This window comes from Thamnophis sirtalis, unplaced genomic scaffold, assembly GCF_051295495.1.
Source record: "Thamnophis sirtalis isolate CommonGarterSnake01/CBP01778 unplaced genomic scaffold, rThaSir2_p1.2 scaffold_1, whole genome shotgun sequence".
NCBI classification, from domain to species: Eukaryota; Metazoa; Chordata; class Lepidosauria; order Squamata; family Natricidae; genus Thamnophis; species Thamnophis sirtalis.
The window spans coordinates 10037634-10064144 of NW_028261381.1; the positions used below are offsets into that span (position 1 = coordinate 10037634).

At 42.1% G+C, this 26511-nt stretch overlaps 1 protein-coding gene across 1 annotated transcript in view; it reads left to right on the top strand.

The window, feature by feature from the left end:
- Positions 1 to 26511, top strand: part of DNAH7 (dynein axonemal heavy chain 7) — a 188318-nt gene that overhangs the window by 87786 nt on the left and 74021 nt on the right. The window contains exons 29-41 of the mRNA XM_087705071.1: positions 928 to 1176; positions 2852 to 3001; positions 5889 to 6071; positions 7398 to 7574; positions 8314 to 8445; positions 9522 to 9746; positions 11337 to 11534; positions 14323 to 14478; positions 15583 to 15751; positions 18996 to 19122; positions 20179 to 20398; positions 21478 to 22350; positions 24377 to 24606. Of these exons, the coding sequence (XP_087561197.1) occupies positions 928 to 1176; positions 2852 to 3001; positions 5889 to 6071; positions 7398 to 7574; positions 8314 to 8445; positions 9522 to 9746; positions 11337 to 11534; positions 14323 to 14478; positions 15583 to 15751; positions 18996 to 19122; positions 20179 to 20398; positions 21478 to 22350; positions 24377 to 24606 (3089 nt within the window). The remainder of the gene's footprint in view (positions 1 to 927; positions 1177 to 2851; positions 3002 to 5888; positions 6072 to 7397; positions 7575 to 8313; positions 8446 to 9521; positions 9747 to 11336; positions 11535 to 14322; positions 14479 to 15582; positions 15752 to 18995; positions 19123 to 20178; positions 20399 to 21477; positions 22351 to 24376; positions 24607 to 26511) is intronic.

The following is a 26511-nucleotide window of genomic DNA, read 5'->3' on the forward strand; positions in this document are numbered from 1 at the left end:
AATCCGCTGTGACATGTGATTTAGATTAGCTAGAAAACAGGAAATCCTATTTTCTAGCAAATATAAATCACCCGTCACAGCTGATCGTCGGAAAAACCGGTTCGCCTGAACCAGTAGCATTTTTTTTTACTACTGGTTTGATGAATAGGTCCGAACTGGTAGCATTTCACCCCTGCTTTGAAGTCCTCTTCTCCCAGGCTCCGTGTGTCTGGGTTCACCGACAAATGCGCGCCCGACAAATGCGCGCCGATGAAACCGCGCCGACGAAACCGCGCCCGCCATCAACAAACAACATAATGGGACGCGAAAACATCGTTATAACCCTAACCTTAACCCTAACCCTTTATAACGTTGTTTTCGTGTCCCACTATGTTGTTTTTTGATGGCCGGCACGGTTTTGTCGGCACGGTTTTGTGGGCGCGCATTTGTTGGGCGCGCATTTGTCGGGTCATGGTGTGTCTGATGTAAATGTAAAACCACACAGTAGCATAATGTCTACAGAGAGGCTGAACAATATTAAACAAATTCTAAATTTCCACCCCAAAATACTTGCCCACCCATGACTTCATTGGTTTACTTGCATTCCACTGCAAATAGTTGATGGTTCTTGACTACCCATCGATGAATCCCCATACTAAACCATAGTTCAACTGTGCTTTGTTGTGTAAGGTACAATTGATCTGGTTCCTCAAGTTGCTATAGTTGAAGCTATGCACCATATTAAAATCAACATTGTTTCTATGAACGTATGAATCTATGCCTCTGACCTGAGCCTCAATAAAATGGTATATTGTATGAATGCTGACTGAGAATTCTTCTGGGTATTTTCAGAGACACTTATATTGCTTGGGGAAGACTTTTCGACTGGTCTGAAAAAGTATTTTGGACATCTTTAAATACCTTCCTTTATTGTTCATGCTTTGGCAGGGCATCACTTCAGATTTGTTTCCTGGCGTGAAGTTGCCGAAGCCAGATTATAATGACATCCTAGAAGCCATCAAGACAAACTGTGATGAAATGGACTTGCAAATGACTAAATTCTTTGCAGAGAAAATCTTACAGATATTTGAAATGATGATTGTGCGTCATGGCTTTATGATAGTTGGAGAACCCTTTGGCGGAAAGACCTCTGCCTATCGTGTTTTGGCAGGTGCCTTGGGTGACCTGTGTGAAAAAGTAAATATTTGCTTTTGCAAAAGATCTTATTCCAAAGGCTGTGCTTCTGTTCAACGTATTAAGAAGCACAGTCTTAATTCAATTTAACTTATTTACTTGGTAATTATTAATAATTACTATTGTTAAATTACAACAAATTCCACTTAAATTCTCAATGAGATTTAACTTCCGAGAACGATGTTTTCGATTGCAAACTAAACGTCTTTGAATTTTTAACATTACTGTATATACTCGAGTATAAGCCTAGTTTTTCAGCCCACTTTTTGGGCTGAAAAAAGCCGCCTCGGCTTATACTCGAGTCAGTGAAAAATTTGCCCGAAATGGAGGAGAAAAAGGGGCGGGGCCATGCCGCTGGGTGACACTCATGAATGGCCCAGTGCCCCTGTGAGTTTCCCCTCCCTCTGTGTCAGTTTGCCGCGCAGCGCGCACCGCACCATCCCCCCTCCTCACGTTCTAATGTAATGCAGGGCTGTCTTACGATTCCCCTTCCTCCCCCTCCTGCCGCTCTGCAACGATGTCCCACCTCCTCCTTGTTATGGCAAGCAGCCACATAGCGATGTCCCACCTCCTCTGGTACAGTGATCCAATGATAGGAATCACTGTGCCGTGTGTCATAGGAGGCGGGACATCGCTCCCGCGGCTGCACGGGACATCATCATCACAGCGGGACATCAGCATCATGAGGTGAGTGAAGTATTTCATTGAATACACCGCTAGTTTACTGTTTTTCTTTGAAATAAATATTCAAAAACATTATTGGTATCTATTTTTATTTTTGAAATTTACCGGTAGCTGCTGCATTTCCCACCCTAGGCTTATACTCGAGTCAATAACTTTTCCAGTTTTTTGTGGTAAAATTAGGTGCCTCGGCTTATATTCGGGTCGGCCTATACTCGAGTATATACGGTACATGTTTTAAAACTGGAACCTTAATCTAGTGATTGTAACCTAACAAGAACAGAATTGGTAGAAGTCTACAAATATTTAGTGAATGGGCTCCAATCACGTACTATCCTTATCTGTTTATTAGCAATACAGATGGAATCTACACACCCCTCACATCCAGAGTGACCCAGAGCCATAGCTTCTTTTCTTACTGTTAATGGGACATGTCACCTTGTAGAATTGATAGTATACATCAGTTTCTTTCCCCCTCCTCTAGATTCTGACCTTTTTTACCCCAAGTTGATTATTCTTGGCAACAAACATCCTACCGTTGACCGTGTTCACTTAAGCAATTATAGGTGATCCAAAAGCTATTGGGAAAAAAGAGGTGATTATGAAAGTCAAATCCTTTGGTCATTAAATGCAAACTTTTAACCTCCACCACATGTGCCAACCTCTTAAAGCAGTGTTTCTCAACCTTGGCAACTTGAAGATGTCCGGACTTCAACTCCCAGAATTCCCCAGCCAGCGAATGCTGGCTGGGGAATTCTGGGAGTTGAAGTCCAGACATCTTCAAGTTGCCAAGGTTGAGAAACACTGCCTTAAAGAATATCTGAGGCAGTTGGATGAGTTCTACTTGTTTGGAGAACATTCTGTTATTATTTTTTGTCAGGAAGTGCCTGCTATCCTTGCTAATGACCAAGAAAATAGCAATTTGCTTATATACCGTTAGATTGATGATACAAGTGTGATATCTATGTGTGAAATGCAGTTTATTTTGTGTGTTCAGGGGCTCATGGAGGAGAACAAGGTTCAGATCACTGTTATAAATCCCAAAGCTGTAACTATGGGGCAGCTATATGGACAGTTTGATCCAGTCTCCCATGAATGGTCTGATGGTATCCTTGCCGTCAGTTTTCGAGCATTTGCTTCTTCGTCTGTAAGTAGATCCTCAAAATTAAATTTTTTCAGCAGTGGTGGGTTTCAAAAATTGTTGAACCTACTCTGTGGGTGTGGCCTCCTTTGTGTGAGTGGCTTGCTGCCCATGTGACCAGATGGGAGTGGCTTGCCGCCCATGTGACCGGATATGAAGATGCCGATGACACTTGTCAGAACCACCTTAAATTACCTCACACACAGCACTGGCATGCATAAGAATATGATGTAAACTTGTTTTTTAAAAAGCATCTTTGGTTTGCGTTAAAACAACTTCAACACACGCAATGTTCTGATTGCACCACAAACGCAGGAGTCATCCTTACCTTTCACAGAGGCACTGAGTTTTATAAATATGAGCATGATAGTGTAGAATAATCATATCCAAGGACCAGTGGTGGGTTTCAAAAAAATTTGGAACCTCTTCTGTAGGTGTGGCCTGCTTTCCGGGTCCACTGGTGGAACCTCTTCTAACCGGTTCGGTAGATTTGACGAACTGGTTCTACCGAATAGGTGCAAACTGGTAGGAACCCATCTCTGGTTTTCAGGTTCATCACATGAAAAAAGAAAAATAATGCCAAAAGATGGAAAAATGCTCCTAATAGTTGATTTTATCTTAGCCAAGCTTTTTATGATTTGATCTTTAACTATCATATTTTAAGGAAGGATGGCTAAAAAAAAAATCTGAATTGATAAATCATATTCATTATAACTGGTAGTTGTGAATACATGGTACATTCTTTGTATTTTCTCATGTGTCCTGCAAATAGAAGGAGTTGGATTGCCGGCTTCAAGAAGGACTGATCCACAGGACCGACCCTTCCTCTCTTCTTTTCTTGTCTGCTGTTTTCTTAACAAATTCCTAGGGTTTATCTTATAAAAAAAGAATAATACAGAACATAACTAATACAATAACGCATCCATGGTAGAAATAATCAATACCATTATTAATTGAAAGGATACTATATTAAGTACAGGACATGGTTGCTTAATTACAGCCCCAAGGGACTGCAGGGTTAGCTGTTGCTAAGCAATGCGATTGTAAAGTCCAGTGACACTGGACCAGATGGTTTAGCTGTAGCATTCCCAGCAGTCCCCAATGCTGTCCCTATTAAGAGAGTGGGTAAGTGGTTACCAATTGGTCTCCGGACGCAATTCAAGGTGTTGGTTATTACCTTTAAAGCCCTACATGGCTTAGGGCCAGCGTACCTTCGTGACCGCCTACTGCCACATACCTCCCAGCGGCCAGTAAGATCCCACAGATTGGGCCTCCTTCAGATGCAGTCAGCCATACAGTGTCGGCTGGCGGCCTCCCGGAGGAGAGCCTTCTCTGTGGCTGCTCTGACTCTTTGGAATCAGCTACCCCCAGAGATCCGGACCATACCCACTCTCATGGCCTTCAGGAAAGCTGTAAAAACTTGGCTGTTCTGGCAGGCCTGGGGCTGTTGACCTCATTGTTGAGGTCCAGCCCTGATTAGAACGAATGCATGTGGTTTTGTGATTTTTTTTTCTTTTTTTCTCTCTTTTTTTTTTGTAAGCTGCCCGGAGTCCTTCGGGATTGGGCGGCATATAAATTTTGATAATAAACAAACAAACAAACAAACAAACAAACAAACAAACAAACAAACAAACAAATAAATAAATGATAAAAGTGGGAACCTCACGTGACTGAAACTTGCAACTTCCTGCTGGCTTCCAAGAAGCAAATCGATGGAAAACCAGCAAGAAGTCGCAACTTGTGGTCACAACAAGCCTTTCGTTAGGCAGCTTGCAAGCAGGCAAGGGATAAATGCTGTGGGCAGGCAGGTGAGAGCTACAGAGTGCAGGTGGGTGCTACAGGCAGGTGCAAGTGCAGACGGCAGGCGCTATGGACAGGCGCAAGTAAAGATAGGTGGTCACAAAGGCAGGGGTACTATGGACAGTGGGAGCATAATCAGGTGGTGCGGACAGGCAGGATAGCAATAGCAATAGCAGTTAGACTTATATACCGCTTCATAGGGCTTTCAGCCCTCTCTAAGCGGTTTACAGAGTCAGCATATCGCCCCCAACAATCTGGGTCCTCATTTTACCCACCTCGGAAGGATGGAAGGCTGAGTCAACCTTGAGCCGGTGAGATTAGAACCGCTGAACTGCAGATAACAGTCAGCTGAACCCTAATCACTGCGCCACCTCGGCTCTTATAGTGGGCTGATGGGTGCTATGGGCAGGTGCAGGCGGGTGAACACGGATGTAGGCAGGTGGTTGGGCACTACAGAGTATGGGTGGGATTGGGCAGGCAGGCACTGTGGGGCACAAGAACCCCATGCCACCTAAAGAGAGAAAGTGGCAGGAATAGCAGGAATTTGTGGGAGAAACCTGGGGCTTCCTGCTGATTTTCCGATAGACTTTGCTTGTGGGTAGCGGGCGAGGAAAGTTTTAAATGGTCATGTGACTACAAGATAACGCAACAAGTGTGAGCCAGTTTCCAAATGCCTGAATTGATCATGTGACTGAATATAGCAATAGCAATAGCAGTTAGACTTATATACCGCTTCATAGAGCTTTCAGCCCTCTCTAAGCGGTTTACAGAGTCAGCATATCACCCCCACAGTCTGGGTCCTCATTTCACCCACCTCGGAAGGATGGAATGCTGAGTCAACCTTGAGCCGGTGAGATTAGAACCGCTGAACTGCAGATAACAGTCAGCTGAAGTAGCCTGCAGTACTGCACCCTAACCACTCTTCTATACAATATCCCTTCTGAAGGGATTTGTGACAACCACAACTATGAGAATCAGTCATAAGCCCCCACATTCAGTGCCATTGTAACTTCAAATGATCGCTGAACAAATGGTCACTAAGTGAGGATTGCCAGTAAAGTAATATCAAAATATTTTTTTTCCCCCAACTCAGACACCAGACAGGAAATGGCTTATTTTTGATGGACCGGTGGATGCTGTATGGATTGAGAATATGAATACTGTGCTAGACGATAACAAGAAACTCTGTTTGATGAGTGGCGAGATCATCCAGATGTCACAGCAAATGAGCCTCATTTTTGAACCAATGGATTTAGAAGTTGCGTCTCCTGCTACTGTAAGTTTACAGACTAAGAGATGATTTCTTGCTACTGAATGATTATCAGTCGTCTTGAAAAAAAGAACTTGAATTAGAGACCTCAAGAATTATGGTTTATCAACCCATTTTCTTTTATTTCATTCAGTTCCGAGGGAGTAAATCTGGAACTGAAATAACACGTCCTTGATTTTTATCTTTAGAATAACAAGTTGGGGTCTCAGGATCTGATGTTTTAGTTCTGGATGGGGTTGCACCACCTCAGACAATCTGGTTTTTTTTCTAGACTTGTGTGTCTCCTGATCAAAAACAGGTGATAGTTATGACTAGGGGAGCCCTGGCACAATGTTGTGCTCAAGTTATGCCTTTTTCTGCAACATGATTCCCAAGATTAGTCGCTCAAACTCTAACCATCTCCCACTTGGATTATTGCAACATTCTCTTCATGGGCCTACCTTTGAAGAGTATTCTGACGCTACAACTGTTGCAGAATGCAGTAGCATGGACAGTTCTGGAGGCCACTTGAGTGGTACATGTGGCACTTCTGTTACACGAACTGTACAGCCAATTTGCTTCTCAGCCCAATTCAAGGCATGGGGCATTATTATATTTAAAGCCCTTTATAGCATGAGTCACTTTGTGATTTTTTTCTTGCTGTTTATCTTCAATTCGTGCATCTCCAGGTATTGCAATGTCAATGAAACATACTTTTTTTCTTTTCAACTATTGTTATGTCAGGTGTGTTGTGGGCCAAGAGCCTGTCAGTCTGAATTCTGAAGTCCCACAAGATCTTGACTTTCTCATTCTCTAAAACCTTCTGAACCTGATGTTCCCAGTGGTTTTTGCTGTACTCAAATCCAAACTTTTGGCACAATTTCCAGTGAATGATCTTAGCAACGCGATCATGGCGTCGTAGGTAGTCAGTTTGTGAAATTTTGCTGCACCCACTGATCAAGTGGTTGACTGTCTCGTCTTTCTCATTACAGAGGCGACATTTGCTGTTGGTGGTAACATGTTGAATTTTTGCCTTCATGTCGTTTGTGGCTAAGGCTTGTTCTTGAGCTGCCAAAATAAAGCCTTCTGTTTCTTTTTAACCAGTTCCAAGTTAGCTTTTGGTCAACTTTGCCTTCAATACTTTTCAAGTATTGGCTATGCATAGCTTTGTTTTTCCAATTTTCAGCTCGCTTCTCAATTACTTCTTTCTTATATTCAGCTTTTGACTTAGTTGTCTTTAAAAGGCCTCCTTTATTTACTTCCTTGGTTATTGGTTGTTGTTGTTGTTGTTATTATTATTATTATTATTAGATGATGATGATGATGATGGTGGTGGTGTGCTTTTTCCTCTAGGTTTCTAGATGTGGAATGGTCTACATGGAGCCTCATATGCTGGGATGGAAACCTTTGATGTTGTCTTGGTTACATCTAATGCCACCTACAGTCACCACTTTGCATAAAGAATTTATAACAGGGTTATTCGATAGAATTGTCCCACTTTCTGTTGAATTTGTTAGAAAATGCACAAAGGTGTGGTAAAATAGCATTTATTTACTTTTAAAAATATTATTAACAATATATAAAAACATATGTTTACACATGAGACATGAATGGTGTATTCACTGCTGTTAATATCGATTCTGTAAAAAACCATTTGTGTATCTATGTGTGTGTGTTAGTTTTTAGGACATAAATGTGTCAGTTCATTTTTTTTTTGTTGTTCACATAAAATAAAAATATGTTTTTCTTCAGTATGGAACTCAAGGCAGAGTCCATGGAGAACTCTGAAATGGTCTCTCATTTGGACATTGTCCAGACCACCATTTGTTTCAGTGTAATAGATACTTCACTCAAATTGTATAAAATGTTGTCTTTTTGTGAAAATGTGGATATTGAGGTGTTTGTTTAGCTATTTATATGTTACATTTTAAAATATATTTGTGGCAATTTAGCCACAATGGAATAAAGTTTTTAGCATTTATTCTACAACTACACAAATTAGTCCCTATTCTGCAGTTGGATTTGGTAATTATTATTTCAAGGATATCACATCGGTTGCTAATTTTGTTCTTCCTGTACCTGTTATTACAATCTTTTTTCTTACCCAAAGTTCTAAGTAAGTCTCTAGAAACCAATGTTTTGTTATTTGGCTCTCTGTGGCATTGTTAAAGGTGTGTTACTGTCTAAAGTAAAATCAGTTAAAGTTGTTCCTAAATCAGTAATAGAAGAATGGTTTTCAAATTAAGTCACTTTGTTTTTGTCTTCCTAGGAACTTTCACCAACGTCAGACACAAACCTGGTTCGGTCTTTAATGAATCTCATGGACTGCATGATGGATGAGTTTCACAATGAAGCAAAACTTAAAACTGTTACTGACCGTGAAATATTTTCATGGCTTGAGGTGGGCAAGATCTTTTAAATACACTCAATAATTTGCATGAAGTTCTCTGAACTTTTCAGAGGTGAAAAAAAACTAAGAGGCCTGAATAAGCATGCCTGTGTGATATTAAATTCATTTTATTTTTGTATCATTACAAAATCAAAATCTTGGTTTATTGGCAACCAAATCAGGTAGAGTATAATAAATAGAAAATTTAACCTGCTGATAATAAAAAGTAAAATATGAATATAAGAACATAGGAATAATTCTGGATCATATCCAGGTCCACCTTGGTCCACATATTTTACCATAGTCTCCACCTACAGAGTGTTACCAAGCAGGAGATGAAGATAAAGATAGTCCTCTGTTGTGGCCCAGCAGGAGCCGTTGGAGCTGCCACCAGACTCTGACAACGAGGGGCCCTATGAGTCAGCTCTGGAGGATGTGGAGGACCCTGGACAGGGTTCCGACTCCGAGCAGGGCGCAGAGAGGCTGGTTGGCCACCAGGAGGCACCTGAGCCTTGGACCAGTGGGGAGGAGACAAGGGAGTGTGATCTGGACGTCAGCAGTGGGGAGGAGCCAAGGGAGTTGTTCCTGGATGCTCGGCACCGGAGAGCTAATAGGCGTAAGGAACAGTTGCGCAGTTACAGGAGGTAATTGCACTCAGCTGGTGGTAATTAGGCTCCTCTCAAGACTATAAAAGGAATGCGTGTGCACACACCCCTTTTGCAGGAGTCAATGCATTCACTAATGTTGGAGAACTGTGGTGTTAGCTTGTCTGTGCTGGATTGCTGCCAAGGCTTGTCTGTGCTGGATTGCTGCCAAGGACCTGTCTGTCTGTTAATAAATTCCATAAAGTATCTTTGGCTCTGCGTGCTTTGGTGTGGGACGAGGGGGGTCAGAATAGTCCTCACTCACTGATTGGGACTGGCAACTCCATCACTAAGTTTAGTATGGGGTTGCCTGTTTTCCCTCCTATGCAACCTCTGACCACTTGGTTGTGTTTTGTAGATTTCCTAAAACTGTAAGCTTGAACCTTGAAATGATGGTATTGTGCGTGTGAATGACTACTTTGAATTTGTTTTTGAATACTTCAGAGCACTTTTGTGTTTGCCCTCACATGGTCTGTTGGAGCCAGCTGTAAAGAAGAAGATCGACTGAAGTTTGACAAGATTGTGCGTGAACTGCTTCAAGGACCGATGACTGATGAGACAAGAGAAAAGTATAAATTGTTGAGTGGGGTTGAGCATTTCCGGGCAAAAATCTTAACTGTTCCCTATCCAGAAGATGGAACAATTTATGAATATCGATTCATCAAAGATGTGAGTGTATTTCTTTTGAACAGAGATTTTCAGAGAGTAACTGATAAAAATCATTTTCAAGATGATTTCTGATCGTTATCTAATTGCTTGTATTGTGAGATTTGGCTCTATACAAATAAAAAAAATAGCTGTGGAAGTAGGACACATTTATTTATTAAGTCCTTGATGCCTTCATTACATTATGATAATAAGCAAGAGAAGTAAGATTTGCCATTTAGATATATTTATACTTATTCTCATCCGGAAGATGTTATCTAAAGTTGTTTTTCAGCTGAATATACTTTTAATCAGATAATTAAAATAGTCCATAACCCTTTTCCATTGAAATCAGTAGAAAGTAATCCAGTGCCTACCAATTGAAAATAATAAATTCCAATCATTCAGCAGCAACAAAAATCTGCAGGGCTGGTTACTTAACAGATGCTGGTTAAAGGTTGTGCGGTGTGTGTGTGTTAGTTTGGGTCATGAAATTTTGGTTTTATTAGGGGGAAGGCAGAACCTGCCCTCCAGAACCTTGCTTTTAAATGTCTATTCAATTTGCAAGTTGTCCAGAGTTGCTGGGGAGTCAAGCAGCCTATAGATAAAACAAATAAGTAAATAAACAAACAAATAAACATATAGAAATTTCACCTTAGCCATTGACGGGGAAAAAACAAGGAAAATCAATTCTCAGTTTCTGCAGGGATGATCTCTCCAGACCATGTCAGAACCTGATCCTGAATTTCAAATTTAGAGATAATAGCACACAGTGTACAATACTTGAAAAAAAAACTTTACAATCATTTGCTATTTATTATTAAAGATATAAAAAATAAAGAAATAAACAATGCTGACATAAATACATAGTTTAAAAGTGAACTATAAGCACGAAGTGCCTAAGCACTTTGAAATAATGGCTAATGCAATGAGATATGCATGGTATAATTGGATCACGAACCTGCAGGTTCATATAATTTCCCCCTTCTTACTGCAATGCTTTCTGATTATTATTTTTTATTATTATTTATTTATTTGTTTATTTGTCAACATGTACAAGATTGTACTTGTACTTACTTGTACTTGACGCCTCTTCACCCATCGTGGGTATAGGCGACTTCCATGGAAATTTGACGCCACTGTTTTCGGTCCTGTGCTAGGGTTGTCAGGTGGTGCAGCCAGTCGCTATTATATGATTTTAAATACTTTTAGCGAGAAGGGCCTGCTTCCCTGTTTGTAGCAATGTTTGCACATTGAGGCAACCGATATTGTTTAGCCCTAAAAAGGAATGGATACGGCGATCCATGGAAGCTGTTTCGGCTGGATATACCCAAGGGGGCTCCAGTCCCAAGGGTCGACAGAGCCCGATTGGTGGGAACGGGGGGCACCACGTGAAGGCCGGGTTGTCGTTTGATAGCTGAGAGGCTTTGCAATAAGCGTTGCGGGCAAGGATAGCTGATGCGCAAAATATACATACATGTACAAGGTTACAGGTATTCGTATAGACACGGACATTTTCGCATGAGATTGGTACAAATAGATGGTTAAAAATAAGTACAACATTGCCATGAACACATAACGTGAGTAATTATTTGGTCCTAAATTTTGAAACAGGGAGCTGGAAGGTGGGAACCATGGATAGAAGCACTTCAGTCAGCTCCGTCTATACCAAAGGATATGCTGTTCAATGAAATAATTGTTCCCACCTTGGATACTATACGATACTTTTCATTGATGGACTTATTGACAACACATCAGAAGCCTACCATATTTGTTGGACCCACAGGAACTGGCAAGAGTTCATATATTATAGTACGTATACATGAAACATACATTATACTTGGTACAAGATATCTACAGTTTCAATTAAAGAAATGGGTTGCTCCAGGAAAGCTGGATCCATAGTTTCTTAACCTGAACCTTCAAATTCAGATTGGTTGTGTTCAAATGATCCTTTCTTTCTTTCTTTCTTTCTTTCTTTCTTTCTTTCTTTCTTTCTTTCTTTCTTTCTTTCTTTCTTTCTTTCTTTCTTTCTTTCTTTCTTGCTTGCTTGCTTGCTTTCCTTCCTTCCTTCCTCCCTCCCTCCCTCCCTCCCTCCTTCCTTCCTTCCTTCCTTCCTTCCTTCCTTCCTTCCTTCCTTCCCTCCCTCCCTCCCCCTCTCCCCTCTCTCCTTAGTCTCCCATGGAACCTCTTTCAATTCTGGGAAACCCTAGAGCCGTGATGGCTAGCCTTTTTGTTGCTGAGTGCCGAAAGTGTGTGTGGGTGTGAAGCACGCACACATGCACCCATAATGCAATGCACGTGTGACCCCCCCAGGTGTGCACGACCCCCAGGTGTGCCCCGCACATGTATGTGTGCCCCCTTTTCCCCTTATGTATGCGCTTGTGACCCCCGTGCATGTGCGACTCCCATGCATGCATGCATGACCCCCCTCACACGCACCTCCCCCCAAATGTCTCCCGCATGTGCCCTGTCCCCCGTGCATGTGCGACAGAGACCCCAAAACCAGCTGGCCAGTGAGAGGCATGTGTGCATGCACAGTGGAGCTGTGCTGGGATGACGTCTCATGTGCCCGCAGAGAGGGTTCTGCCTGCTACCTGTGGCATGCATGCCATAGGTTCGCCATCATGGCCCTAGAGTTTCACAGAATGAAAAAAAAAACAACTAGTGTTTTCTAGTTCCAGGCCCTTCCATCTGAAGATCTCTGTCTTAAAGGGCTTGTGATACCTACCTTTAGTTCACATGACATCAGGGTGGGTTCCTGCCAGTTCTAACCTCTTCTATAGAAGAGGTTCCACAAATCTACAGTGCTGCTTAGAACCGGTTCCAGCTCCCTCCCCCTGCCCATCCTCACATCATCAAGATGAAGAATGAGAGGAAGAATTCTGGGAGTTGAAGTCCACAAGTCTTAAAGCTGTCAAGTTTGGACACCCCTGGGGTTTTTTTTTCTAAAGGGTTAGGGGTGCAAGGGTAACTTGACAGCTTTAAGACTTGCACACTTCAAATGCCAGAGTTTCTGAGCCAACATTTTGGTTGCTAAGCAAGAGTGTTGTTAAGTGAGTTCACCACATTTTACAAGTTGGCCACACCCACCCAGTCACATGGCTGGCAAGCCACTCCCACCTGGTCACATTGCCGGCAAGCCTCTCCCACAAAGCAGGCTACACCTACAGAAGAGTTCTAAAAAAAATTAATTAATAATAATTTAATAAATTGCTGTTTACTAGGGAGGGTGCTTGCTACCTTGCATGATTATATATTCCAACATACTTATAATTTTTAAAATAATATTGACTATTTTTTTGAAAATTGTTTTTGGGTAAAACTACTTCTCTGAATTGTAGATTTGGGGAAAACCATAAAAGATCCTCAGTAGTAACATCTTTACAGAACTTAGGTCCTGAAAACCAAAGTTAAGTCCTTGATTTAACAGGCACAGTTGAGCCCAAAATTTCTCTCTGCTAAGGAAGACAGTTGTTAAGTGAATTTTGTCCCATTTTACCATATTTCTTGCCTCAGTTGTTAAGCGAATCACTGCAGTTGATAAGTTAGTTATCCAATTGTTAAGTGAATCTGGCTTCCCCATTGGCTTTGCTTGTCAGAAGGTCACAGAAGGTGATCATATGACCCCAGAACACTGCAACTGTCATAAATACAAACCAACGGCCAAGCATCTGAATTTTGATCACATGGAGATGCTGCAAAGGTTTTAGGTGTGAAACATGGTCATAAGCCACTTCTGCAAAGAGTGCTGTGTGCACAAGTAGCTTTTTATAGTCTGGAGAGGAGCCTAATGACCACCAGCTGAGTACAATCACCTCCTGTAATTGCGTAACTGTTCCTGACGCCTAGTAGCTCTTCGATGGCGTGCATCCAGGAACAACTCACTACTGGCCTCTGGCTCACTCTCCCTTGTCTCCTCCCCACTGGTCCAAGGCTCAGGTTCCTCCTGGTGGCCAACCAGCCTCTCTGTCCAGGGTCCTCCACATCCTCCAGAGCCGACTCAGAGGGCCCCTCGCTGTCGGAGTCTGGTGGCATCTCCAACGGCTCCTGCTGGGCCACAACCGGCCACTCTGCTTAGTCTGTTCCAGAGGTGGCATTCAGCCAGTTCTGGCAGGTTCTAGAGAACTGGTAGCAGAAATTTTGAGAGTGGGGAGGGAATGGGGATTTTGCAGTATCCTTCCCCTGCCACGCCCACAAAGCCACGCCCACAAAACTGGTAGTAAAATATTTTTTTGAATCCCACCATTGGTCTGTTCGTGTGATATTCTGGAACTTGCTAATGAGTCCAATAATATTAGGAAACATCAGTGATGCATACAATCTTAATCTATATAAAAAGATATCTTTAGATTTAGAATCCCTTTGGTTTATTTCTGCAGGAAACTCATTAGAGAGACTTGAATGTTAATGACTTTGCGTTTGTTACCCACGCGTCGTTTCTCTAAAGAGAATAACTAGCAAACTTGAAGGGAAAAACCAGCTCATTTGAACGACTTGTAATAAAAACAGCCGACTTCCGTTTGTCTTTTTCTCTGCCGCCACATGGATATGCTCATATGACCCAATCTTATTCTCTTTTTAAAACTTATCTTCACAGGATTTTCTCTTAAACCGCTTAAATAAGGATATCTACAAACCACTGCTCATTAACTTCTCAGCGCAGACGACGGCAGCCCAGACTCAGAACATCATTATGTCTAAGCTTGATAAAAGGAGGAAAGGAGTTTATGGTCCACCCCTAGGAAAGAAAATGGTAACTTTTTAAAAAAGTGAAATGCAACTTCTGGCCCTGTTTATGGCAGGCCCTCTGCATATATATTCTTTTAATTGGTATATTTTGAGGGACAATGCATCCCTCGTCAGAACGGTATGCAAATTGCTGCCTAATTTTTTAAACCTTAGCAAAATGGTTATGCAAACTTTCCCAGAGGATTTAAACATGGAAGCAGCAGTTTTTCACTTGGATCTCACATTCACAATGGCATTGCTATAGTTTTCATTCCAAGCCTGTCTAGGAATACAAATGAGCCAGTTCTGGTCTATAGGTGAAGAAGCTGGGCTAGAAACAGGGAGGCTGTGAGTTTTAGTCCCGCCTTAAGACATGGAATGACCTTGCTTGAATGACCTTGGGCTAATGGGCCAGTCACACTGTCTCATCCCAACCCATCAATAACAGAATTGCTATTGTGGAACAAATAGGAGAAGGAAATAGTCAGTATGTTTGCTGCCTTGAGTTATTTATAAAATAATAAAGATGGGATATTCTTTTTTTATTTATTATTTATTTATTAATTAGACTTATATACCGCTTCATAGGGCTTTCAGCCTTCTCTAAGCGGTTTACAATTTTTTTTAGCAAATTGAGTCAGCAACTTGCCCCCACAGTCCAGGTCCTCATTTCACCCACCTCGGAAGGATGGAAGGCTGAGTCGACCTTGAGCCGGTGAGATTTGAACCGCTGTACTGCAGATAGCAATAGCAATAGCAGTTAGACTTATATACCGCTTCATAGGGCTTTCAGCCCTCTCTAAGTGGTTTACAGAGTCAGCATATTGCCCCCACAGTCTGGGTCCTCATTTCACTCACCTCGGAAGGATGGAAGGCTGAGTCGACCTTGAGCCGGTGAGATTTGAACTGCTGAACTGCAGATCACAGTCACCTAAAGTGGCCTGCAGTACTGCACCCTAACCACTGCGCCACCTCGGCTCTTTTTAAAGATCATAGAAGAAATAACCCATATAGTGCAACTCTAATTGCAACTCTAATTGCAACTCATATTGTTTAAGGTCTTTGGGTGTAGCCTGTGGGCCACATACAGAATCGGTGTCCTTTTTGAAAGAGTTTTGTTTTTTTTAAGGTGGTATTTGTGGATGATGTCAATATGCCAGCAAGGGAGGTCTATGGGGCTCAACCTCCAGTGGAGTTACTTCGCCAGTGGTTGGATCACTGGAACTGGTATGACCTGAAAGACTGCACTATGATTAGACTTGTGGACATCCAGATCGTTTGTGCAATGGGGCCGGCAGGTATGCTTTTTAGTTATACTTAGAGAATAGCAAACTCTTTAGAAACTCTAAAGCATGGTAGTCAACCTGGTTCCTACCGCCCACTAGTGGGCATTCCAGCTTTCATGGTGGGTGGTAAGGGTTTGCTGTAACTCTGCTTTATAAATTTTATAAAGTAAAGTTACTTCCCTACTTTATAAATCACCATTACTGTGGAACCGGTGGGTGGTTAGAAAATTTTACTATGAGCAGAGCAGTGGTGGGTTTCGAAATTTTTTAGAACCTCTTCTGTAGGTTTGGCCTGCTTTGTGGGAGTGGCTTGCCGGCCATGTGACCAGGGTGGGAGTGGCTTGCCGGCCATGTGACTGGGTGGGAGTGGCTTGGTAGTCATGTGACTGGGTGGGCATGGCCAACTTGTAAAATGTGATGAAACTCGTGGCAGAGGTGGCACACATGCAAGAGTGCCAGAGGTGGCACACAGAGCCCTTTTTATGGCACACATGTAGTCACCCCAGCTCAGCCAGCTAGTCATCAGGCAGTGGTGGGTTTCAAAATTTTTTAGAACCTCTTCTGTAGGTGTGGCCTGCTTTGTGGGAGTGGCTTGCCAGCCATGTGACTGGGTGGGAGTGGGTAGGCAGTCATGTGACCAGGTAGGAATGGCTTTCCAGCCATGTGACTGGGTGGGCATGGCCAACTTGTAAAATGTGATGAAACTCACTTAACAATGCTCTTGCTTAACAACCAAAATGTTGCCTCAGAAACTCTGGCATTTGAAGCATGCAAGTCTTAAAGCTGTCAAGTTACAAGACCCTTGCACTCCTAATCCTTTAGAAAAAAAAACCCAGGAGTGTTCAGACTTGACAGCTTTAAGACTTTTGGACTTCAACTCCCAGAATTCCTCCTCTCTCTCTTCATCTTGATGATGCGCGGATCGGCGGGGGGAGGGAGCTGGAACCGGTTCTAAACAGCACTGTAGATTTGTGGAACCTCTTCTATAGAAGAGGTTAGAACTGGCAGGAACCCACCCATGGAGCAGAGATACAAAAGTGGGCGTTAGGTATAAAAAGGTTGACTACCCCTGCTCTAAAGTACAAAACGTGCTGCTGATGTATTCTCTTAAAATATTCAAATTCAGCCATGTCTTTTCTTGTCGTTTATGCATCATACAGTTATACAATTTGCTTGTATGGGGAGGGGCCTCTAAGGCTGAAAATGGCCGTCTCCCTCTGGATCTTTGAGAGGGTCTGTAGAGAGCCTCAGTGCTCTGTTGCAGTTGAGAATAAGAATACTTTATTGTCATTGTACGTATGTACACAGTATACCCATACAACAAAATTCGCATAACACCCAGAGACCAGGCCCAACACACATGACAATCCCCCCCCGCCACACACCAAAAATTGCAACCCTCACTTGAGCTGAGGGTTGCAAAAACAAGTCCTCTTTTCTCCTGATGTTGCCACCCATGTCCACCCACGTTACACCTATCCTCCGTGAGCTGCACTGATTACCGATCGGTCTCCGGATACGCTTCAAAGTGCTAGTCGTAACTTATAAAGCCCTTCATGGTATTGGACCTGGGTACTTGAGAGACCGCCTTCTGCCAATTACCTCCCACAGACCTGTTAGATCGCACAGGGTCGGCCTCCTCCGGGTTCCGTCTACCAGCCAATGCCATCTGGCTACTACCCGGGGGAGGGCCTTCTCTGTAGCAGCTCCGGCCCTTTGGAATGAACTCCCCGCGGAGATTCGGACCCTCACCCCTCTCCAGGCCTTCCGGAAAGCCGTCAAAACTTGGCTGTGCCGGCAGGCCTGGGGTTGATGAGTTCCCCTCCCCTCTCGACTTGTATGGCTGTATGACTCTTGTGTATTTTAATTATATGTATTGTGTTTGTATCCCCTTTCCCCTTTTGAGTTGTTCGCCGCCCTGAGTCCCTCCCGGAGAAGGGCGGCATATAAATAAATTAAATCTGAAATCTGAAATCCTTCCCTATTGTTGGTTTAGGGGGAGAATGTGCCAGGAGATCTACAATTTAATATGTGGAAATAATGATTCCAGAATTCCTTTTCTGAGATAGAAACACAGAGGCTGATCCCTGTTTTTAATTCCTGTCCCCCCCCCCAAACACAGAGAAGTAGAGATTCCATTTTTGTTTCAAAGATATGGTTTGTTTAAGAGATCCCATTAACCATCAGTTCCCAACCTTTTGGGTTTCAGGCACCGGTTCCATGGATAGAGGGCTTTTCGTGGACTGAAGTGGGCATGGCTTCGTGTGCTGCCTGCATCCCACGGATGGGGCTTTGCTTGTTTGTGTGGCCCGGTTTCTGGCATGCTACGGACCAGTGCCGGTCCACGGACTGGAGATTGGGGACCCTTGCCATAAACCTTGTCTCAATGTGATTAAAGATGTAGATTTGTCACTGATGAATCCTACCTTTGGCCCAATGGTGGGTTTCAAAAATTTTTCGAACCTACTCTGTGGGGGTGGCCTCCTTTGTGGGAGTGGCTTGCTGGCCATGTGACCTGGTAGGAGTGGCTTGCCACCATGTGTTTTCTCTCTCTTTCTCTCTCTCTCTTTCCTTCCTTTTGTCTCTCTGTCCCTTTTTCCTTTTTTTCTTTCATCTGTCTCTCACTTTTTCTTTCTTTTTTTCTTTCTTTCTTTCTTTCTTTCTTTCTTTCTTTTTTTCTTTCTTTCTTTCTTTCTTTCTTTCTTTCTTTCTTTCTCCTTTCTTTCTCTTTCTCTCTCTGTGTGAGTCTGTGTGTGTGTGTGTGTGTGTGTGTGAGTGAGTGGTAGGTTTCAAAATTTTTTGGAACCTCTTCTGTAGGTGTGGCCTGCTTTCCGGGTCCACTGGTGCAACCTCTTCTAACCGGTTCGGTAGATTTGACGAACCGGTTCTACCGAATAGGTGCGAACTGGTAGGAACCCACCTCTGCTTTGGCCAATCCTAAATATTAGCATGGATTGAGAGCCTTTATAAGTAATAGCTGTAGTTCTTTAGCCTGTGCTTATTGATGTAGCAAGACTTTGTATAGGATTGCTGTCACTTTTACTGTATTAGTGTGTAAAAGGCTTACACATTCCTCCTTCCTCAAAATAGATTGTCTTTTGCCTGTGGCTCGTGTATTTGGATTATAGAAGTTGCTCTTAATACGAAGTCTCCTGTGATTGATGCATGGAGAGGCGGAAGAATTCAAATTGGTCACAGACGTGTTTGATAGACTTAAATTGATTGTATGTGCATCAGTGATTTGCTTCCCCTACAGGTGGAGGTCGAAATGCGATCACTCCCCGATACCTGCGACACTTCAACACAATTACCATTAATGAGTTTGATGATGTTTCGATGTATACAATTTTCTCCCGAATATTAGATTGGCATCTTACTATATGGTAGGTGACATTGTTATATTATGGTATATTAACCTACATAAAAAAGATAATGATAACCTGCCATAATATCCTTCCTAAACATCATACCATCTAGAAGTGTTATGCCGTAGTATCTGCATTTCCTACCAGCAGTTCTCCAAAGATCCTCTGATAGCATCATAACACGCCAATATACTGTAGTAAATCTTCAAATTAACTATTAAAAGCTGCCCCCCTCCCCAACTGCTTCCGTGAAGCCTTCGGAGCGCAAAAAACCAGCCCTGTGGGAAAACCGGAAGTTCAAGAACGGACTTCTGGTTTGCTTGTAGGGTTGTTTTTCGTCCTCTGGAGGCTCCAGGGAAGCTTCCGGAAGGCCCCTGAATGCTCCGGAGGGCTTAAACCGGCCCTACGAGCAAACCGGAAGTCTGTTCCTGAACTTCCAGTTTGCCCATAGGGCCGTTTTTTTGTGCACCGGAGGCTTCAGGGAAGCTCCTGAAGCCTCTGGAGGGCCTCTGGGTGGGGGAGGCTGTTTTCGCCCTCCCCAGGCTCCTATAAAGCCTCTGGAGCCTGGGGAGGGTGAAAAAAGCATGCAAAAATGGGGGGTCGTGCCTGTCATGCGCGCATGCGTGCTGGTGTCGCACATTGCATTATGGGTGTGGCACGCCTGTGCACAACCCCCATGTAGTCTCTCCACTTTGGGCACGTGAGCCAAAAAAGATTCACCATTGTTGGACTAGAGTATGAATTTCCCTGAGTAAACAAAGTGGAAGAATAATTAAAGATCAATATTTAAGGATTGGTCTCATAAAATGAATATGGTGTAGTGGCTGACTTTCGATCACTGCTTTTGAGTGATAATTTTTGGTCCTTGATTGTTCGAAGGCCAAGGGTTCTTAAATCAGTCTCATGAATTGTAAAATAATTTGACTTCTCTGTGAAATTCATTCATACCATCCGGAGAACATCTGCACAAGTCTAGAATGTACAAAAAGAATCTGATGAATGTAGGAAAATGTCCAAGTTTCTATTTTTGTGTTGTGTGAGTTGTCCTACTGCTTTCATCTTTTCAATCAACAGTTACAATTTCCCTTCGGAATATGTTCAACTGACTGCACAAATTGTTAATAGCACATTGACCGTATACAAAGACGCTATGGTGAACCTGCTCCCTACACCCACCAAATCACACTATTTGTTCAATTTGCGAGATTTCTCTCGGGTCATTCAAGGGGTTTGTCTCTCACGACCTGAAACAACCGCTTCTACAGGAACCATAAAACGCCTTTGGGTTCATGAGGTAAATTTTCTACTAGCAACTTAATTGAAGGCTGTCTTATATTTGTTTGCAAAATATTTTCTTATATGATAAGGTACTGAATCGTGGTAAACTTTAGTAGCTTAAGCAATTAACTGCTGTGCCTTCCGTAGCTGTTTCTACTTAAAAGAATCCAACAACAGAAAGCATCATATGGTTAAAATTATATAAGTCTGTGTTTAGCCATACCCACTGCAGTATCCATTTTGTGAATGAATAATATCATCAGCCCTTCTACTGTGGTGATCATGATGGTTGAGAGCAGTGGTGGGTTTCAAAAATTGTTCGAACCTACTCTGTGGGTGTGGCCTCCTTTGTGGGAGTGGCTTGCTGCCCATGTGACTGGATGGGAGTGGCTTGCCGCCCATATGACCGGATATGAAGATGCCGACGACACTTGTCAGAACCACCTTAAATTACCTCACACACAGCACTGGCATGCAGAAGAATATGATGTAAACTTGTTTTTTAAAAGGCATCTTTGGTTTGCATTAAAACAACTTCAACACACGCAATGTTCTGATTGCACCACAAACGCAGTAGTCATCCTTACCTTTCACAGAGGCATTGAGTTTTATAAATATGAGCATGATAGTGTAGAATAATCATATCCAAGGACCAGTGGTGGGTTTCAAAAAATTGTTGGAACCTCTTCTATAGGTGTGGCCTGCTTTCCGGGTCCACTGGTGGAACCTCTTCTAACCGATTCGGTAGATTTGATGAACCGGTTCTACCGAATAGGTGCGAACTGGTAGGAACCCACCTCTGGTTGAGAGTAAGATACCCTTCCTCATTATGATGCTGGCTGAGGATGTTAGGAATTGCAGGCCCCTCTGGAGAGTATCATGTTGAGGAAAGCTGCTACAGGACTATACTGTGTTCATGCCAAAGTAAAGCCATTGATGACAGAAAATAGCTTTTCCACATGATATTTAGTTATTCTCTTTGATTATGTAGCTTCTCAAGTTTAATATTTTTTCCTGAGAGAATGTATGTTTCTGTGTCATAGAAATTGTAATTAATTATTATTAAAAAAAATCACACTAACGTCTTTTATGCAGGTCCTTAGAGTATATTATGATCGCTTGGTAGATAAAGCAGATCAATCGTGGCTGGTTGAATGTATCCGTGAAGTAGTAGCCAAGCATTTGGAAGAAGATTTTAATGAACTTTTCCAAAATCTGGATTTCAATTATGACGGTAGGGTAGAAGAGGATGATTTGCGAAGCTTGATGTTCTGTGATTTTCATGATCCTAGAAGGGAGGATACAAATTATAGGGAAGTCTTGGATGTGGATGAACTGAGAGTTGTTGTCGAGGGCCATCTAGAAGAATATAACAATATGAGCAAAAAGCCAATGCAGCTGGTTTTATTTCGATTTGCTATAGAGCATGTTTGTAGAATTTCACGCATTTTGAAACAGCCCCGTAGCCATGCCCTTCTGGTTGGTGTTGGTGGAAGTGGCCGGCAGTCCCTAACCCGTTTAGCAGCATATATGTCTGACTACACGCCATTCCAGGTTGAAATCTCAAAGAGTTATGGGACCAATGAATGGCATGAGGACCTAAAAGCCATTCTAAGGAGATCTACTGAAGGTGAGATACAAGGCGTTTTCTTATTCACTGACACCCAAATAAAAAGAGAGTCATTTCTAGAAGACATAAACAACTTGTTAAATGCTGGAGAAGTGCCAAACCTCTTTGCAGTTGACGAGAAACAAGAAATCTGTGAAAAGATGCGCTCCATTGATCGCCAGCGGGATAGATCCAAGCAGACTGACGGTAGCCCCATTGCTCTTTTCAACATGTTCATTGATCGTTGCCGGGATCAGCTCCATGTCGTCTTGGCTATGAGTCCCATTGGGGATGCCTTCCGAAATCGTCTCCGGAAGTTTCCAGCTCTTGTTAATTGTTGCACTATTGATTGGTTTCAGGTAAGATTCTGAAGTACAACTGTGAAAAATGCATGAAAACATTGAAGGCAATCCAATTTTACTCAGTTTTATGTAGTTGAGCAGAATCACCTTACTCCTTCCTTGCTGGTGGGGAAATGAGCTGGGAAAACTTGCAATGGGAACAAACAATGATTAGAGTTCCAAATTAGAGGTAAATTGAAACAATGGTTTAAAGCTGGCTTCTATATTCTGCTGTATTTGGAAGCTATTTAAGTATATATCTACCATGTATATAACTTTAAGCTGTGGTTAAGTATGGATTCCTTCTGCCTTGTTTAATCATTTGTAAATATTGGTGTGATAGAACAAATGAAAACACAGGTAGTCCAATTTAGTGACCTTTTCAAGTTACAATGGTACTGAAGAAAATGACTTATGACCATTTTTCACACTTAATGGTCACACTTATGACCACTGCAGCATCCCCATGGTCACTTGAACAAAATTCAGATGCTTGGTAACTGACTCGTATGTATGACGATTGCAGTCATACGATTATGTATGGTAACCTTCTGAGCAGCAAAGACAATGGGGAAACCAGATTCACTTAAAAAACGTATGACTAACTTTACAGCTGCAGTGATTCACTTAACAATTGTGACAAGACAATTGTGGGACAAAACTCACTTAACAAATGTTTCACTTAGCAACAGTAATTTTGGGCTGAATTGTGGTCATAAGTCGAAGACTATCTGTACCAGTGGTGGGATTCAGCCAGTTCGCACCACTTTGGGAGAACCGGTTGGTAATTTTCTGAGCAGTTTGGTGAACTGGTTGTTGGAAGAAATCATTAAGGCAGAGAACCGGTTGTTAAATTATTTGAATCCCACCACTGATCTGTACTGTTTCCTTAACATATGTTTTTACTTAAATTCTGATGTTTTTTCTATGTTCAGAGGTTTCTTTTTAAATGAAACAATTATATAATCCCCTGACTGTATTTTAAAATAGTACATATATTTTTCTTTGTTAGCTAATAGTTTTTGGAGCACAATAATTTGGACTAGGGCTGTTGTTCAAAATTAAATGGATAGATGGCTACCCTGCTCTCTTCCTTTCATGCTGCAACCTCCCTCACTCTGCAGCTTCTCTTAGGCCAGGAAAAAGCAACCTCAAGAGCTTGAAACGCAGATAAATGTTTGAATAAATACATTTTCAATTTATTTATTCATGATATGAATTTGCTCTTTAAGCTTAGTGACTTTTATCATATATCCATGGTAGCCTATTTTTTTTCCCTATTCAAAAGCACTTAACACTGTTTTTGGTTCTCTCTTTGTTAAGACTGTTACCCTGGTGAGTTTCATAGAATTCCACTAGTATATTTTCAGTGGTGGCTTCTTAAAGGTGGGGAAAAAAGACATCAATGGATGCCTGCCAGGCTTTCTCCAACCACACAAATCTGTTTTTGTTGCCTCTGGAATCTCTCCTACCCCGTGGTGCCCTGGTTACTAAAAATCAACAATATGATATAAACATATTTTCAATGCTTTCTACGGCTTTAACTAAGTAAAAACTATTTAAACAATCAAACGGCCTGGTTCATTAAACAGAGCCAAGGTGGCGCAGTGGTTAGAGTGCAGTACTGCAGGCTACTTCAGCTGACTGCTAGTTCGGCAGTTCGGCTGTTCAAATCTCACCGGCTCAGGGTTGACTCAGCCTTCCATCCTTCCGAGGTAGGTAAAATGAGGACCCGGCTTGTTGTTGGGGGCAATATGCTGACTCTGTAAACCGCTTAGAGAGGGCTGAAAGCCCTATGAAGCGGTATATAAGTCTAACTGCTATTGCTGTGGGCCGCGCCATTTTCTGACAAGGCTACATTTTTCTCCTGCTACTTGCAAATGGTACCTAACTAACTTTTTTCGGCGTGGTCTTTAGCCCATTACGAAACCTATTCAGTAGTTGTTCTCTTCTCTTTTTAACCCTTGAGTATTCTCTACGTAACACTCTTTTTCCATAATAACAGCCAAGTGTTTTTTTCCCCCCACCCTTTCCTTAAATTCAGTCATGGCCTACAGATGCTTTGCAGGCAGTTGCCACTCGCTCCCTGGGCGATATTGAAATGTCTGAAGAAACCCGAGCTGGCTGCATTGATATGTGTAAAAAGTTTCATACCACAACCATTAATTTGTCTGAATTGTTCTTTAACGAGCTCCAGCGACACAATTATGTAACACCAACTTCATACCTGGAATTAATTTCCACTTTCCAATCCTTGCTGGAAAAAAAGAGAAAGTAAGTATGATTGATGTAACATTGGTTACCAAAAGTAATCCACTTTTTCTCCCACCACTGTCTCCCCACCCACCCACCCCAATCTCAGCAGAATCCAACAAGGGATGCATGTAAACAGAAATAATATACAGTTCAGAGATCTCACACACAAGAAAGGCAGCTTTCTTCATACCCAAAGCATGATTAAAAACAATGGTTATAATTACTATATTGCAGCTGCTAGAAGATAACATAGCATAAAATATCCGATATTTAAATAGTTCAAGAATAAGAATGCAAATGAGGACTTGCTGGGTTATCTAGATGATAATTATTCCCAAGAAAAACTAAAAAGGAAGTTTTATTGTTATTTTTAAAAGTCTAATAATAGGTATAGATAGATAACTGGCTTATAAATCAATGTCAAATATGGTTCTTCGGAACAAATACAAATACAAAAACTTTCTATTTTCTGTTTCATTTTTATTTGTATTTAAATTAATGAGGTTCTATTGAATTTTATTGAATATTATATTTTCAATAGGTACTTTATAGTCATCTTATCGAGATGGGTGGCAAAAATTTAATAATAAAATAATATTTGGGCTTTGGTTCTGGAAGCTTTTCATTTATTTATTGATTAAGTTAACAAGAGCCAAGGTGGCGCAGTGGTTAAATGCAGCACTGCAGGCTACTTCAGCTGACTGCAGTTCTGCAGTTCGGCTGTTCAAATCTCACTGGCTCAGGGTTGACTCAGCCTTCCATCCTTCCGAGGTGGGTAAAATGAGGACCCGGATTGTTTTGGGGGACAATATGCTGACTCTGTAAACCGCTTAGAGAGGGCTGAAAGCCCTATGAAGCGGTATATAAGTCTAACTGCTATTGCTATTAACCCCCTTATGTGTGGTTCTTTTCCTTTTTTCAGAGTAGCCTAAAATGCAGAATAAAGTCAATATTATAAAAGAGTGCTGCAAACAATGTATATAAAAAAAGCAAACAAAAATCTCCAGCCCCCAAGCCTTGTACGGATTGCAGTTCAGTTGACACATCAATGCAGGTGCAAAATGCTACCGGTTCGGGCTGGTTTGCCCGAATCAGTAGTAGAAAATACTACCGCTTCGCCCAAACCGATAGTAAAAAAATGGTACCAGTTCAGGCGAACCAATAGTCAGCTGTGCAACAATCAGCTGTGCCGTGTGATTTATATTTGCTAGAAATCGCGCAGCACAGCTGATTGTTGCATAGCTGATCGTCGGAACTTTTTTCTTACTTTCTTGCCAGTAGTAAAAAAATGCTTTAAAAAGTTTTTAAAAAGTTCTGACGATCAGCTGTGTAACAATCAGCTGTGCCGTGTGATTTATATTTGCTAGAAATCACGCAGCACAGCTGATTGTTGCACAGCTGATTGTCGGAACTTTTTTCTTACTGTCTTGCCAGTAGTAAAAAAATGCTTTAAAAAGTTTTTTTAAAGTTCCGACGATCAGCTGTGTGACAACCAGCTGTGCCGTGTGATTTATATTTGCTAGAAATCACGCAGCACAGCTGATTGTTGCACAGCTGATCATCGGAACTTTTTTCTTACTGTCTTGCCAGTAGTAAAAAAATGCTTTAAAAAGTTTTTTTAAAGTTCCGACGATCAGCTGTGTGACAACCAGCTGTGCCAGGCGATTTATATTAGTTAGAATGCAGGAAATCCTGCTTTCTAGTGAATCTAAATCGCGGGGCACAGCTGTTCCCCACTCACTGTTCTACTTACCTTTGCAGACTCAGAAAAGGCTTCTTAGCGCCTAGGGTGCGCATGCGTGTGAAGCCCGCGTTTGGCGCGCATGCGCACAAATGAACCACTAGCAGACTTCAGAGCACTTTGCCCCTGCACCAATGGCCAGAAACTGTGTCTTGGAACCCTTTTGGAAAGCAGCTGGAGAA